At 43.3% G+C, this 14,927-nt stretch overlaps 1 protein-coding gene across 1 annotated transcript in view; it reads left to right on the forward strand.

The window, feature by feature from the left end:
* The window catches only part of LOC143280399 (mucolipin-3-like), a 37,594-nt gene that overhangs the window by 9,219 nt on the left and 13,448 nt on the right, over nucleotides 1–14,927 (forward strand). Inside the window, exons 2-8 of the mRNA XM_076585033.1 lie at nucleotides 1,668–2,140; nucleotides 2,887–3,078; nucleotides 3,954–4,104; nucleotides 8,239–8,329; nucleotides 9,996–10,092; nucleotides 12,099–12,204; nucleotides 13,218–13,336. Coding sequence (XP_076441148.1) covers nucleotides 1,668–2,140; nucleotides 2,887–3,078; nucleotides 3,954–4,104; nucleotides 8,239–8,329; nucleotides 9,996–10,092; nucleotides 12,099–12,204; nucleotides 13,218–13,336 — 1,229 coding nt within the window. The remainder of the gene's footprint in view (nucleotides 1–1,667; nucleotides 2,141–2,886; nucleotides 3,079–3,953; nucleotides 4,105–8,238; nucleotides 8,330–9,995; nucleotides 10,093–12,098; nucleotides 12,205–13,217; nucleotides 13,337–14,927) is intronic.

The following is a 14,927-nucleotide window of genomic DNA, read 5'->3' on the forward strand; positions in this document are numbered from 1 at the left end:
TGGTAACGCGTCCACCTAGGAAGCGAGAGAATCTGAGCGCGCTGGTTCGAATCCCACAGTCGCCAGTATTTTTCTTACTCCTCCACTACACCATGAGTGGTGGTCTGGATGCTAGTCATTCGGATGAGGTGATAAACTGAAGTCCTGTATGCAGCATGCACGTAGCGCCTGTAAAAGAACCTATGGCCACAAAAGGGTTGTTCCTGGCCAAATGATGTAGAAAAAATTCACTTTTGGATAGGAAAACAAATGAAATTGCAGGCAGGTAAGAAAAAGGACGGTGCTCTCAGTGTGGTGACGCGCTCTCCCTGTGGAGAGCAGCCCCGAATTTCACACAGAGAAATCTGTTGTGACAAAAAGAGCAATCCAGTGCGGTACACTACAATAGAATACAGTACAAAACTACAATAGAAATCTGTTGTGACAAAAAGAGTAATACAGTACAAACAATACAATACAATACAATGCAACAGTGCGGTGGGAATTGCAACCCATGTAATTAATTTTGTTGCAGTACATCTTTTATTAATCTAATTGGACATCATGTGTGCATACAGAAGCTGGTCACTCCCACCACACAATCTGCCAACCCGCAGTCGAGTCTGCCCCACACGTCAGAACGACAAATGTTGAACTAGAATATCAGAGTAAAACATTTTAATGAACTAGCTAAAAGGAAAAAAGAAATGAAAGTAATAAAACATGGAGCCTGATTTATCTCTCTGCTAAATACAGTAAAATGCATTAAGAAATGCTATGATGTATGAATGCTATTTTCAAATGGGAAAAACTACTGTAATTTATTCATAAAAAAAAAGAAAAAAAAAAGTCCAATAGCAGCCCCTACAAATACAAGTGAAACTGTGGGAAGATAAAATGAATCAACATGATTAAAAAAAAAAAAACAAAAAAAAAACAAAAAACACACACACACACAACAAAGGCTAACTTACAGAGTGGCAAAAAAAAAAAAACAAGAACTGAACGCCCTTTGAATAGGTTTGATTTTGTTTTGTTACACTTTTTTTTTGGTCCCGTCCCATCATTTGCATCATATGAGTGGCATTACTCCTATACTGTTCATCCCCATACACAGCCTCATCTAGGTTTTCTAGGGCACTGTCTGTGTTAGGCTGCCGCACACCAGAGGAGACCCTGCACTGCTGTTGAATCACTTTTGGTGGTGTTGAGTGATACCAGTTCTGATTCAACATAACACATGACGCTGCCTACTGGGGCCTACTACTGATGACAGAAAATTGCATAGTTAGCACCGCTTTTTTATTTCACTTTGATTTTCTTCCACTAGCAGACTGTTTTCTTTCACTCCTTCTCACAAGGTGATGGAGACGATCTGAATGACATTAACAACTGGTGAAAGATAAGTTTGTGTATTTTGCAATAAAACTGTACAGATATGAAATAAACAACAACAAAAATGTATGCACAATGTAGCCATATATATATTTTTTTGTATCTTCATGTCATTTTGAGCAAAGAGTGTTTCTTGATATGTTGTGCACTCCACGTATCTTTGGTGAAATGTGTGGAATTTTGAATTGTAATTTTTCAACATCTTTATATATATATATTTTTATTTATTTATTTATTTTTATTTTTATTTTTTTTACAATTTTATGTACACTCAAGCATGTGCCTGTGTGCAGAAATGAGACCCATGGTGATTGAGCCGAGGGTGGAGATCGTCAATGGCAACCTCAGCATCAACAATGATGATGCCCCTCCAGCGTCAGCGTCCTACCCTGAGCTGACCCGCCTGGACTTGAACGATCCCCGCACAGACGCAGACAACGACAACGGCAACGGCAACGACAACAGCAACCCCAACCCCTACCAAATCATCGCTGATGACGCCGATGACAACTGCCGAGATGGGGAACCAAGCCGACTGGAAGTGACCAGCACGGGGGTTGAGGGGAGAAGGAGGAGGAGGAGGTGGTGGTTTGGAAGAGGGACGGGGGAGGACAAGAAGCGGAGGTGGACGGAGGAGCAGGTGGAGCAGCTCCGTCGCCGGGTCAAGTTCTTCTTCATGGACCCCTGGAACAAGTTCAAGGCCCGCAGGGACATCCCCTGGAAGATGCTGATCCAGTTCGTCAAGATCATCATCATCACCGTACAGGTGAGAGTGACGTGACGCCCATGGGGGTGGGTGGGAGAGTGGGGGTGTGTGGGGTGTGTGGGGGGCCTTATCTCAGTGTTTTCAGGAGGTACCGGGGCATGCAGACAGATCTATATATATGCCACACCACATCTTGCAGTAAAAAAAAAAAGAAAAAAAAAAAAAGAAAAAAAAAAACGATGCCAGGCCTTTGACCTTGGTATAAAACAACCAGGTCTTGGGTTTCAAACAGGTGTCAGTAAGGTTCTACCACGCAGGCAGCCTGTCATGCAAATGACTTTATGTTTGTAAAGTTAATTCGCTGACCGAGGATTGGCGCATGGTAAGTATCAGTCATGTCAGCGCTCAGCTTATATCACAGATTGACATAAGCTTACAGCCGGGCCAACAGCAGTGTGAGAGCTGTATGATCAATGGTTTCTCCATTGCAATGAGAAGTCATTTACAGCTTAGTCTTTTGTGAAGGACTATGACTCTCAAACTAGGAGGCTAGACTGCACCAGCACTTAGTGCTGCAGCCTTGGGGGCTAGCTGGCCTTTGGGGGAATGCCAACTGTCCTAAAACCCTCTTGGCTGAGAGAGTGGGGGTGTAAAGTGGGCGAGACACTCTCCACTATAATCAAATTCTGGCCCAGATAGTCGGGGACAGCAGTTGCCTCCGCTGCTGCTGTTTTGATGGTCATAGTGGACACGACTATCATACGTGTACAAGCATCAGTAACAAAAAAAAAACTTTGTCTCCTCAGCTTGTTGATTTTGGGCGCCAGCGGTCGGACGTGGTAGAGTACTTTGAGCACAACCAGAAGACACTGAAGCATCTGCTGCTGAAGGATTGGGACACGGGGTTCGAAACCATGCCCTACCCCCCTGCCACCGGTACCTACGCCCTCTACAGTGTGGACCAACTTCTGGACGCCGTGCAGTTTACCTGGAGCCAGGTGAGTTTGGGTGTGGGGGGCTGAGGGGTGTGTGTGTGAGTGTAAGTGAGTGTGTGTGTGGTTGTGTGCATGTGTTCATATTTCGTGTTTCAGTGCTGCAGCCTATATTCATATTTCTTGCTTCCGTACTACAACCTATGACCGTATTTCAGTACGATCATCTGTGACACACATATTTCTTGTTTCAGTGGTATAATCTACTATGAGACACACATATTTCTTGTTTCAGTGCTATAATCTATGACACACATATTTCTTGTTTCAGTGCTATAATCTATGACACACATATTTCTTGTTTCAGTGCTATAATCTATGACACACATATTTCTTGTTTCAGTGCTATAATCTATGACACACATACTTCTCATTTCAGTGCTATAATCTATGACACATATTTCTTGTTTCAGTGCTATAATCTATGACACATCTTTCTTGTTTCAGTGCTATAATCTATGACACATCTTTCTTGTTTCAGTGCTATAATCCATGACACATCTTTCTTGTTTCAGTGCTGTAATCTATGACACACATATTTCTTGTTTCAGTTCTATGACACATCTTTCTTGTTTCAGTGCTGTAATCTATGACATGCATATTTCTTGTTTCAGTGCTATAATCCATGACACATCTTTCTTGTTTCAGTGCTGTAATCTATGACACACATATTTCTTGTTTCAGTGCTATAATCTATGACACACATATTTCTTGTTTCAGTGCTATAATCCATGACACATCTTTCTTGTTTCAGTGCTGTAATCTATGACACATCTTTCTTGTTTCAGTGCTATAATCTATGACACACATACTTCTTGTTTCAATGCAACAGTCTGTTATCCTTTCTCTCTTTATTTATTTATTTTGTTTGTTTGTTTCAGTACCACAATCTGTCAAGCATGTCTCTGGCTGTCGTCGACCCACAGAGAGACAGCAATGACACCATCCTTCCCATCAGATTGTGCACCAGCCTCAACAACTACCGTGCTTTTCACAACGGCACCTTCATCGTCAGGCCAGGGATTGTGCACAGTGAGTTGAGATTCCCAGTGGCTTTTTTCTTTTTTGGTGAGAAGGTTGCTTTGCATGTGAGTGACTGGTGTGAAAGCGCTTTGATTTGTCTCTGCACAAGTTTCAGCATTATATAAAATACTATGTATTATTATTATTATTAGAAGGTTGTTTGGTGTTGTGTGTTGAGCTGTGTATTTGCTGGACTGCTACCACCACTTCCTTGTTACTGGGTGAGATGGTAAATGGAGGTCTTTTGTACACAGCTTGCACTTTGCACAGGTGAAACAATCCACGGCAACAAAAGCGTTATCTCTGGCAAACATTTTGAAGAAAAGAAAATCTGCTTTTGTGGTAAGCAAATACATCCTCTAAGCAAAAATTAGAACACATCACAAATGAGGAAGTGAAAAGAAGAGTCCAAAACGCCATTGGCCCATTCAAAGACCTGCTAACCACAGTGAAGGAACGCAAGCTCCGCTGGTATGGACACGTCACACGATCAGACGGCCTAGCCAAGACCATCCTGCAGGGTACCGTACAAGGAAGGAGGAAGAGAGGCAGACAGAGAAAGCGGTGGGAGGACAACATCAAAGAGTGGACGGGCCTGCCATTTGCCACAACTCAAAGGGCCGCTGAGGACCGAGGCAGGTGGCGCGAGCTGACCAGGCAGTCATCCATGGTGCCCCAACGACCCACCCACGGGTCAAGGGATAGATGAGATGAGATGAGATGAGACTGCAGCCATTTGAAAGGGATCAATGAGAAGAGAAAACTCCTGTTTTATCACATTTGATTGTCAATGTGTCAAGTAACTTGACTGGTGGTGGTGCTGACAGCTTGGTGGTTGTCAATGTGTCAAGTAACTTGACTGGTGGTGGTGCTGACAGCTTGGTGGTTGTCAATGTGTCAAGTAACTTGACTGGTTGTGGTGGTGCTGACAGCTTGGTGGTTGTCAATGTGTCAAGTAACTTGACTGGTGGTGGTGCTGACAGCTTGGTGGTTGTCAATGTGTCAAGTGACTCTACTGGTGGTGGTGCTGACAGCTTGGTGGTTGTCAGTGTGTCAAGTAACTTGACTGGTGGTGGTGCTGACAGCTTGGTGGTTGTCAATGTGTCAAGTAACTTTACTGGTGGTGGTGCTGACAGCTTGGTGGTTGTCAATGTGTCAAGTAACTTGACTGGTGGTGGTGCTGACAGCTTGGTGGTTGTCAATGTGTCAAGTAACTTGACTGGTGGTGGTGCTGACAGCTTGGTGGTTGTCAATGTGTCAAGTGACTCTACTGGTCGTGGTGCTGACAGCTTGGTGGTTGTCAATGTGTCAAGTAACTTGACTGGTGGTGGTGCTGACAGCTTGGTGGTTGTCAATGTGTCAAGTAACTTGACTGGTGGTGGTGATGACAGCTTGGTGGTTGTCAATGTGTCAAGTGACTCTACTGGTGGTGGTGCTGACAGCTTGGTGGTTGTCAATGTGTCAAGTGACTCTACTGGTGGTGGTGCTGACAGCTTGGTGGTTGTCAATGTGTCAAGTAACTTGACTGGTGGTGGTGATGACAGCTTGGTGGTTGTCAATGTGTCAAGTGACTCTACTGGTGGTGGTGATGACAGCTTGGTGGTTGTCAATGTGTCAAGTGACTCTACTGGTGGTGGTGCTGACAGTTTGGTGGTTGTCAATGTGTCAAGTAACTCTACTGGTGGTGGTGCTGACAGCTTGGTGGTTGTCAATGTGTCAAGTAACTCTACTGGTGGTGGTGCTGACAGCTTGGTGGTTGTCAATGTGTCAAGTAACTTGACTGGTGGTGGTGCTGACAGCTTGGTGGTTGTCAATGTGTCAAGTAACTTTACAGGTCGTGGTGCTGACAGCTTGGTGGTTGTCAATGTGTCAAGTAACTTGACTGGTGGTGGTGCTGACAGCTTGGTGGTTGTCAATGTGTCAAGTAACTTGACTGGTGAGTGGTGCTGACAGCTTGGTGGTTGTCAATGTGTCAAGTAACTTGACTGGTGGTGGTGCTGACAGCTTGGTGGTTGTCAATGTGTCAAGTAACTTTACAGGTCGTGGTGCTGACAGCTTGGTGGTTGTCAATGTGTCAAGTAACTTGACTGGTCGTGGTGCTGACAGCTCGGTGGTTGTCAATGTGTCAAGTAACTTTACTTGTCGTGGTACTGACAGCTTGGTGGTTGTCAATGTGTCAAGTAACTTGACTGGTGGTGGTGCTGACAGCTTGGTGGTTGTCAATGTGTCAAGTAACTTTACTGGTCGTGGTGCTGACAGCTTGATGGTTGTCAATGTGTCAAGTGACTCTACTGGTCGTGGTGCTGACAGTTTGGTGGTTGTCAATGTGTCAAGTAACTTGACTGGTGGTGGTGCTGACAGCTTGGTGGTTGTCAATGTGTCAAGTAACTCTACTGGTGGTGGTGCTGACAGCTTGGTGGTTGTCAATGTGTCAAGTGACTCGACTGGTGGTGGTGCTGACAGCTTGGTGGTTGTCAATGTGTCAAGTAACTCTACTGGTCGTGGTGCTGACAGTTTGGTGGTTGTCAATGTGTCAAGTGACTCTACTGGTCGTGGTGCTGACAGCTTGGTGGTTGTCAATGTGTCAAGTAACTTGACTGGTGGTGGTGCTGACAGCTTGGTGGTTGTCAATGTGTCAAGTAACTTGACTGGTGGTGGTGCTGACAGCTTGGTGGTTGTCAATGTGTCAAGTAACTTGACTGGTGGTGGTGCTGACAGCTTGGTGGTTGTCAATGTGTCAAGTAACTCTACTGGTGGTGGTGCTGACAGCTTGGTGGTTAAAGATTTCACCATGGGCTGGGAGGAGTTACTTGTCTCAAGGGACAGGTCATACGCTTCAGGGGACTCCTTGGCGTCTTCTATAAAGACGACATCACAAAATGAAGCAGTCAGGAAAACCATCATACAGCATGTGGATCAGTATAAAGACATACTGGCCACAGTTGAGAAAAAAGAAAAAAAAAGGAAAATGATATGGTGTGGCCACGTGACAAGACCCGACGGGCTCTGACGACACACCGTCCTTCAAGGAAGCAGTGCAGGGAGAAGGGAGACAAGTCAGACAGTGAAAGAAAGTGGGCAGACATCATCACAGAGTGGACAGAGGGGGGCTTTGCCAGAACTCAGGCCCCCTGCCCCACAACCGCCGGAAATGGAGAATGCTGGCGAGGCGTTACGGGTTAATCAGCAGCGCAGTGCCGCGCCCCCTTGTGACCAAACCAGTCTCGGGGGACCAGTGACGTTGTTCATACACGGTGGTTACCGACACAAATGTTTTTCAAGGAAACGGATGGTGTTGGTGAGGAGTGTAGTAACTGCTGCTGTGAACCAGACTCTGTGTTTCCCAGACTCACTGTAGGATCAGTTTGTTCAGTTGCATTGTTTTTGTCCATTTTTTTTTCCTTGCCATGCTTTTCTTTAGATTGAAGCATGTGTTTAGATTTAGTTACTGTCCGTTTGACCTCTGGATGCTTTTCTTTAACTTGAATCACTTGTTGACTTACTTGTGTAAACAAAGTGAGTCTATGTTTTAACCCTGTGTGTGTGTGTCTGTGTGTCTGTGGTAAACTTTAACATTGACATTTTCTCTGCAAATACTTTGTCAATTGACACCAAATTAGGCATAAAAATAGGAAATATTCAGTTCTTTCCAGTCATCTTGTTTAAAACAATATTGCACCTCTGGGATGGGCACAAAAAAATAAAAAATGAAGCTTAATTATATGCAAACTGCATTTACTGTTATATTTATATTTTTTGTATTCTCTAAACTTGGCACTTTGATCTGATATTCTGACCCAACAACAAGAGCAGTCATTATTATCATTTTTTGTTCAAACAGGAACTTCTTTTGCTAAGCATGGAAGTTTTATTTATTTTGCAAACGTTTGGTGCAGATAGTGAACAAGGGAAATTACTCTGTAATTAATGCTAGGGGACTTAATTTGCTTTAAACTGATCTTTCTCATCTTAAACATTACATTTTGAAATTATGCTCAATACATAAAAACCTTGGATTTTTTTTTTTTTTGATTTTTTTTTTTAAGTGTATCACAAGTGAGTCTTGAAAGCCTTGCCTCTCTTGTTGTTGTTTTTGATAAATAAGAACTAAATAAATAATAACTTGATTCATTTCTATTTCAGACTGTACTCACTTGGTTCCCTTGGAGGGCAAGAATCCGTACGACATCCGCGCTTTCTTCAAAGAAACGAACATAACCATCCCGTTCACAAAGTGAGTGCCTGTTTAGTTTATGTCAGTCCTTTCTGAACATCAGATTACGTCACTGCAAACAGCAATCAGTGAAGGGTGCACAGGTTTTTTTAAATTTATTATCTAGTATGATGGGCGCAATAGCCGAGTGGTTAAAGCGTTGGACTGTCAATCTGAGGGTCTCGGGTTCGAATCACGGTGACGGCGCCTGGTGGGTAAAGGGTGGAGATTTTTACGATCTCCCAGGTCAACATATGTGCAGACCTGCTAGTACCTGAACCCCCTTCGTGTGTATATGCAAGCAGAAGATCAAATACGCACGTTAAAGATCCTGTAATCCATGTCAGCGTTCGGTGGGTTATGGAAACAAAAACATACCCAGCATGCACACCCCTGAAAACGGAGTATGGCTGCCTACAGTGCGGGGTAAAAACGGTCATACACGTAAAAGCCCCCTCGTGTGCATACGAGTGAACGCAGAAGAAGAAGATTATCTAGTATTTCACTTGTATTTCAAATATAATACTTTTTTACTTGAAATGTTTTCATTTTACATGATAATTGATGTGTGTGTTGTGCTCAAGGAAGGGTGTGCCAGTTACTTATAGTTATACGTTTTTTCATTTCTCTTTGATATTTGTTGACGGGCATTTGAATGGACCAAAGGAAAATTTTCTGTTTCAGTCGCTTAAAGCAGACAGTAAAATATTTTGAACTGAATTGAATAGAAGAGTACGTAAGCATTGTGGTTATGTGTGTGTGTGTGTAGTTTGCTAGTTGCATTTTGGTGTATATAGTTAATGTTGATGTATTGTATTAAGTATGAAACCTTGAGTTTTGTAAAGCACCTAGAGCAGTGTGCTATACAAGTATCCATTATGATTCTTAATCATTATTATTATTGTTATTATTAAGAACTTCCCCTACAAAGAGTATTAACAGTGGGGAAGGGGTGGTTACTTGTACATGTGCATAAGGGAGACGTGTTTTGATAGAGAAAATGATGATGTGAGTGAAATGAGAGGTAGGTGGAAGGTGAGTTTATCTAGTGTTTTACTTCATCATAACATTAGTACATGTATAAGAATGAAGAATTTGATGAGGGTGGAAACCAGAAGAAAAAGAAGACAAGGACCACAAAAGATTTTCAGGACGATTATTTATCATGAAGGTTTTTTTTCCAAATATTTTGGATGTTTCATTGTGGTCTGCAGTCTGTGGAAGGCACTTAGATGCTTACCCCATGTGTGTGTGTGTGTGTGTGTGTGTTTATGTGTGTGTGTGTGCTTGAGCGTGTGTGTGCTTGTGCGCACGCACGTGTGTGTGTGTGCATGCATGTGTACGCATGTGTGTGTGTGCGGTGTGCGTGTGTGTGTGCATGCATGTGTGCGCATGTGTACGTGTGTGTGTGCCGTGTGCGTGTGTGTGTGTGTGTGTGTTTATGTGTGTGTGTGTGCTTGTGCGCGCACGCGTGTGTGTGTGTGTGTGTGTGCGCATGTGTGTGTGTGCGTGCATGTGTGCGCATGTGTGCTTGCGTGTGTGTGTGCGTGAGTGTGAGTGCATGTGCGCATGCGTGCGTGTGTGTGTGCCGTGAGTGTGTGTGCGTGTGTGTGTGTGTGTGCGTGCGTGCGTGTGTGTGTGCGCATGTGTGTGTGTGTGTGTGCATGTGTGTGTCCTCTTCCAAAAGGTTGACGGAGCTGACTCTGGATTTCTCGTTCAATACCTTCCACCTGAATCTGATTGAAACACACCATGGCCCGATCTGCTACAAGGTTGACTCCACGGTGAGTCAGTCAGACGTCGTGGTGTTTTTGTTCTACCTTGTGTGGCATTTATTTCTACCACTGATTCTTGCTTTCGACTGGGGGTAAAATCTCTGCTTTCTTCTTCTTCTTCTTCAGCGTTCGTGGGCTGCAACTCCCACGTTCACTCGTATATACACGAGTGGGCTTTTACGTGTATGACCGTTTTTACCCCGCCATGTAGGCAGCCATACTCCGCTTTCGGGGGTGTGCATGCTGGGTATGTACTTGTTTCCATAACCCACCGAACGCTGACATGGATTACAGGATCTTTAACGTGCGTATTTGATCTTTTGCTTGCATGTACACACGAAGGGGGTTCAGGCACTAGCAGGTCTGCACACATGCTGACCTGGGAGATCGGAAAAATCTCCACCCTTTACCCACCAGGCGCCGTCACCGAGATTCGAACCCGGGACCCTCAGATTGAAAGTCCAACGCTTTAACCATTCGGCTATTGCGCCCGTCTCTCTGCTTTCAAAACTGCTTTTTTAATTACACATACTTAACCGTGACCCAGCTAGTGCAGTTACTCCGGCAGGGGTCTGACATTCCTGTCCTGTGCAAACTACTATCCGCCTATGCGGAGAAAAGGAAACTACAGCCGATAACCTCCCGGATGTAGGTAACCTCCCCTTTGTCCCGCTGGCTAGCGCCCTCTTTTTCCGGCAGCCATTATGACTCCTGTTCCTGTGCTCTCCATACGGCTAAGTTTTTTTTTCGTATTTTCTGCCTGTCTGTCTGTCGATTCTCTGGCGTTCTTGTTTTTTGTCAAATTTTGTCTCAAACCAGGTCACACAATTATATGGTTTTTTTCCTGTCACATATGCAAAAGATACACAGTTCAAGCACATACTCATACACATTCACACTCACACAGTGCATGCACTTTTTTTTAATTTTTTTTATTTTTTATAATTTTTTATTTATCCCTATCTAATATTGTTCAAGTGAATAGACATTAAATTAGTGACCACCCACGAGGATGTCCAGGTTAAGAAAGAAACGATCTCACACAATCCATTCGTCTCTCTTGAGCTGTGGTTCTCTTGAACTTGGTTTCAGCAGGAAGATGTCAGACTAGAAACAAAAAGCAAAAGAGGAAAGGTTTATGATTATGCTTTCTATATGGTGGCCCAGTGGGTGTAGAGCAAGGCAGAGGTTTTGACTGCACCAGTGGGCCACGGTAAGTGTGTAAGATTAAATGTAGCATTGGGAAATGATTTCCTTTTTAAAGACATACAAGAAAATGTCTGGGGTTTATATATAAGCATGAATGTGACAGTAGTATTTGTGCCTTTTTTTTTTTTTTTTTTTTTTTTTTTTTTGCATTAATCTTTTTTTTTCTTGTGTAATTTCAGTATTGCTTGACTCACTCCTTTCCACCCATTGTGTGTGTGTGTGTGTGTGTGTGTGTGTGTGCACATGTTTGTGCATAGTCTTGAGTTGAAAGAATGGGACACACATGCATGCACTCACACACACACACACACACACACACACACATACACACACACAAACACACACTCTCTCTCTCTCTCTCTCTCTCTTATGCACGCACACATGCACACACACACACACACACACATGCGATTGTGCACTATCACACAAGTTGAACACCCAATCCTCCCACACTCCACCCCCACACACACACGCAAGAAAAAAACAGCACACACACACACACACCATCACAGATACACACACAAATTCATGCACAGTTGCATTGAAAAGAAAACACATGCATGCGCGCACACACTTACACACAAATGTGCACACGCATATAAACGTGCGTGCGCACACACACACACACACACACAAACAGAGCTTTCAGTAAATTTAAAAAAATCTTAGAATGTCATTTCTGTCTCTGTTTTTCCACTTGTACTTGCTTCTTTCATACACAATTCACCATCTGTTTGATTCGGTGTTAGTGGGCAGCCTCATTGCACATTTATATGGTGTGTGTGTGTGTGTGTTTGTGGCGGCAGATTCGGTTCCAGAACTATGAGCGCAGTGGACAGGTGCTGATTAACCTGGAGAGTGCGATCACCCAGCGTGTCTGCTCTGGCAAAATTATGTCCCCTGGTGCTGCAGGTAAGGTGGTTGTGGTTGGTTTGGGTAAAGTTATGTCCCCTGGTGCTGCAGGTAAGGTGGTTGTGGTTGGTTTGGGCAAAATTATGTCCCCTGGTGCTGCAGGTAAGGTGGTTGTGGTTGGTTTGGGTAAAGTTATGTCCCCTGGTGCTGCAGGTGAGGTGGTCGTGGTTGGTTTGGGTAAAATTATGTCCCCTGGTGCTGCAGGTAAGGTGGTTGTGGTTGGTTTGGGCAAAATTATGTCCCCTGGTGCTGCAGGTAAGGTGGTTGTGGTTGTTTGGGCAAAATTATGTCCCCTAATGCTGAAAATTGTTGTTGTTTGTTGTTTTTTTCATTTACAAGGTGATCATTTTCTTTTCCCTTTTTTTTTTTTGCTTTTCTTTGTATTTTCTAGCCAATCCAATTCTGTGAGTATCAAATAATGTTTTTAGTTGTTGACAGTGTTTGGTGGTACTATAGTTTGTGCTCAGTTAACATGGACTCGCATATAGCATAGTGTGTTGAAATTCTAATGTTGGAGCCATGAACAGATGCATGCATATACAGTAGGGTACATATTCACACACTCACACACACATACATGTGCACACACACACTCACAGAATCACATTCACGCACAGTCACACACATACACACAGTATCTCACACTCTCTTTGAGTCTTTCTCACACACACACACACACACTCGTACATACATGCACACACACTTACACAAACACATTCACACACACACGCATACACACTTGCACACACAGACACACTGACACACTCACACACATACAGACACACACATGCACACAATGACACACACACACATGCACATGCACACACTCTCTCACACACACACACACACACAACTCTCAGTCACACACACACACACACAGAGATACAAACACCCTGCACACACACACACACACCCCAGGCCCCGTCCCACTCCTGACACCTGCCCCCCCACCCCCTCCCAACACACACACTGTAAGTGAGTGAGGGAGGTAATGACGGTGCTGGGTGTTTCAGAGGACGAAGAGAGGATGAAGACCAACGCTTTGGGACTGGACGGGTCGGTCATCGCCACCTGCATCCTGTCCATCCTCCTGTGTCTGCGATCCTTGTTTCGCTCATGGAGACTCAAACGGGTCAGTTGCTTTCTTCATCTGTGCACTGTTTTACGAGATGGACGTAAGCTTACAGTTTCGCCATCAGTAAAAGAGTCAGTTTTTTTTGGGGTTGTTTGTTTACACACTGTTTTATGAGATTGATATAAGCTTATTGTTTGGCCAACAGTAAAAGAGTGAGGTTTTTTTTTTTGTTGTTTGCACAGTTTTACGAGATTGACATAAGCTGACAGTTTCGCCATCAGTAAAAGAGTCAATTTTTTGGGGGGTTGTTTGTTTACACACTGTTTTATGAGATTGATATAAGCTTATAGTTTGGCCAACAGTAAAAGAGTGAGGTTTTTTTGTTGTTGTTTGCACAGTTTTACGAGATTGACGTAAGCTTACAGTTTGGCCAACAGTAAAAGGGTCGGTTTTTTGGGGGTTTTTTGTGCACTGTTTTTCGAGATGGACATGAGCTTATTCTTTAGCCAACAGTAAAATTGTCAGCTGGTTTCTTATCTGTGCACAGTTTTTTTGCAAGACTGCTATAAGCTTATAGTTTGGCCAACAGTGAAAGGGTCAGTTTGTTATTTGCGCACTGTTTTTATGAGATTGACAAATAGTTATAGTTATAGTTCGGACAACTGTAAAAAAGTTCACTTTGTTTTCTGCAAGCTGTTTTATGAGATTGACAATAGCTTATAGTTTGGCCAACAGTAGAAAGGTTCACTTCGTTTTCTGCAATCTGTTTTATGAGACTGACAATAGCTTACAGTTTGGCCAACAGTAAAAAGATTCAGTTGGTTTGTTTTCTGCAAGCTGTTTTATGAGATTGACAATAGCTTACAGTTTGGCCAACAGTAGAAAGATTCAGTTGGTTTGTTTTCTGCAAGCTGTTTTATGAGATTGACAATAGCTTACAGTTTGGCCAACAGTAGAAAGATTCAATTTGTTTGTTTTCTGCAAGCTAGTTTTATGAGATTGACAATAGCTTACAGTTTAGCCAGCAGTAGAAAGGTTCAGTTCGTTTGTTTTCTGCAAGCTGTTTTATGAGATTGACAATAGCTTACAGTTTGGCCAACAGTAAAAAGGTTCACTTTGTTTTCTGCAAGCTGTCTTATGAGATTGACAATAGCTTACAGTTTGGCCAACAGTAAAAAGGTTCACTTTGTTTTCTGCAAGCTGTTTTATGAGATTGACAATAGCTTACAGTTTGGCCAGCAGTAGAAAGGTTCAGTTGGTTTGTTTTCTGCAAGCTGTTTTATGAGATTGACAATAGCTTACAGTTTGGCCAGCAGTAGAAAGGTTCAGTTGGTTTGTTTTCTGCAAGCTGTTTTATGAGATTGACAATAGCTTACAGTTTGGCCAGCAGTAGAAAGGTTCAGTTCGTTTGTTTTCTGCGAGCTGTTTTATGAGATTGACAATAGCTTACAGTTTGGCCAACAGTAGAAAGATTCAATTTGTTTGTTTTCTGCAAGCTGTTTTATGAGATTGACAATAGCTTACAGTTTGGCCAACAGTAGAAAGGTTCAGTTCGTTTGTTTTCTGCAAGCTGTTTTATGAGATTGACAATAGCTTACAGTTTGGCCAACAGTAGAAAGGTTCAGTTCGTTTGTTTTCTGCAAGCTGT

This window comes from Babylonia areolata, chromosome 3, assembly GCF_041734735.1.
Source record: "Babylonia areolata isolate BAREFJ2019XMU chromosome 3, ASM4173473v1, whole genome shotgun sequence".
NCBI lineage: Eukaryota > Metazoa > Mollusca > Gastropoda > Neogastropoda > Buccinidae > Babylonia > Babylonia areolata.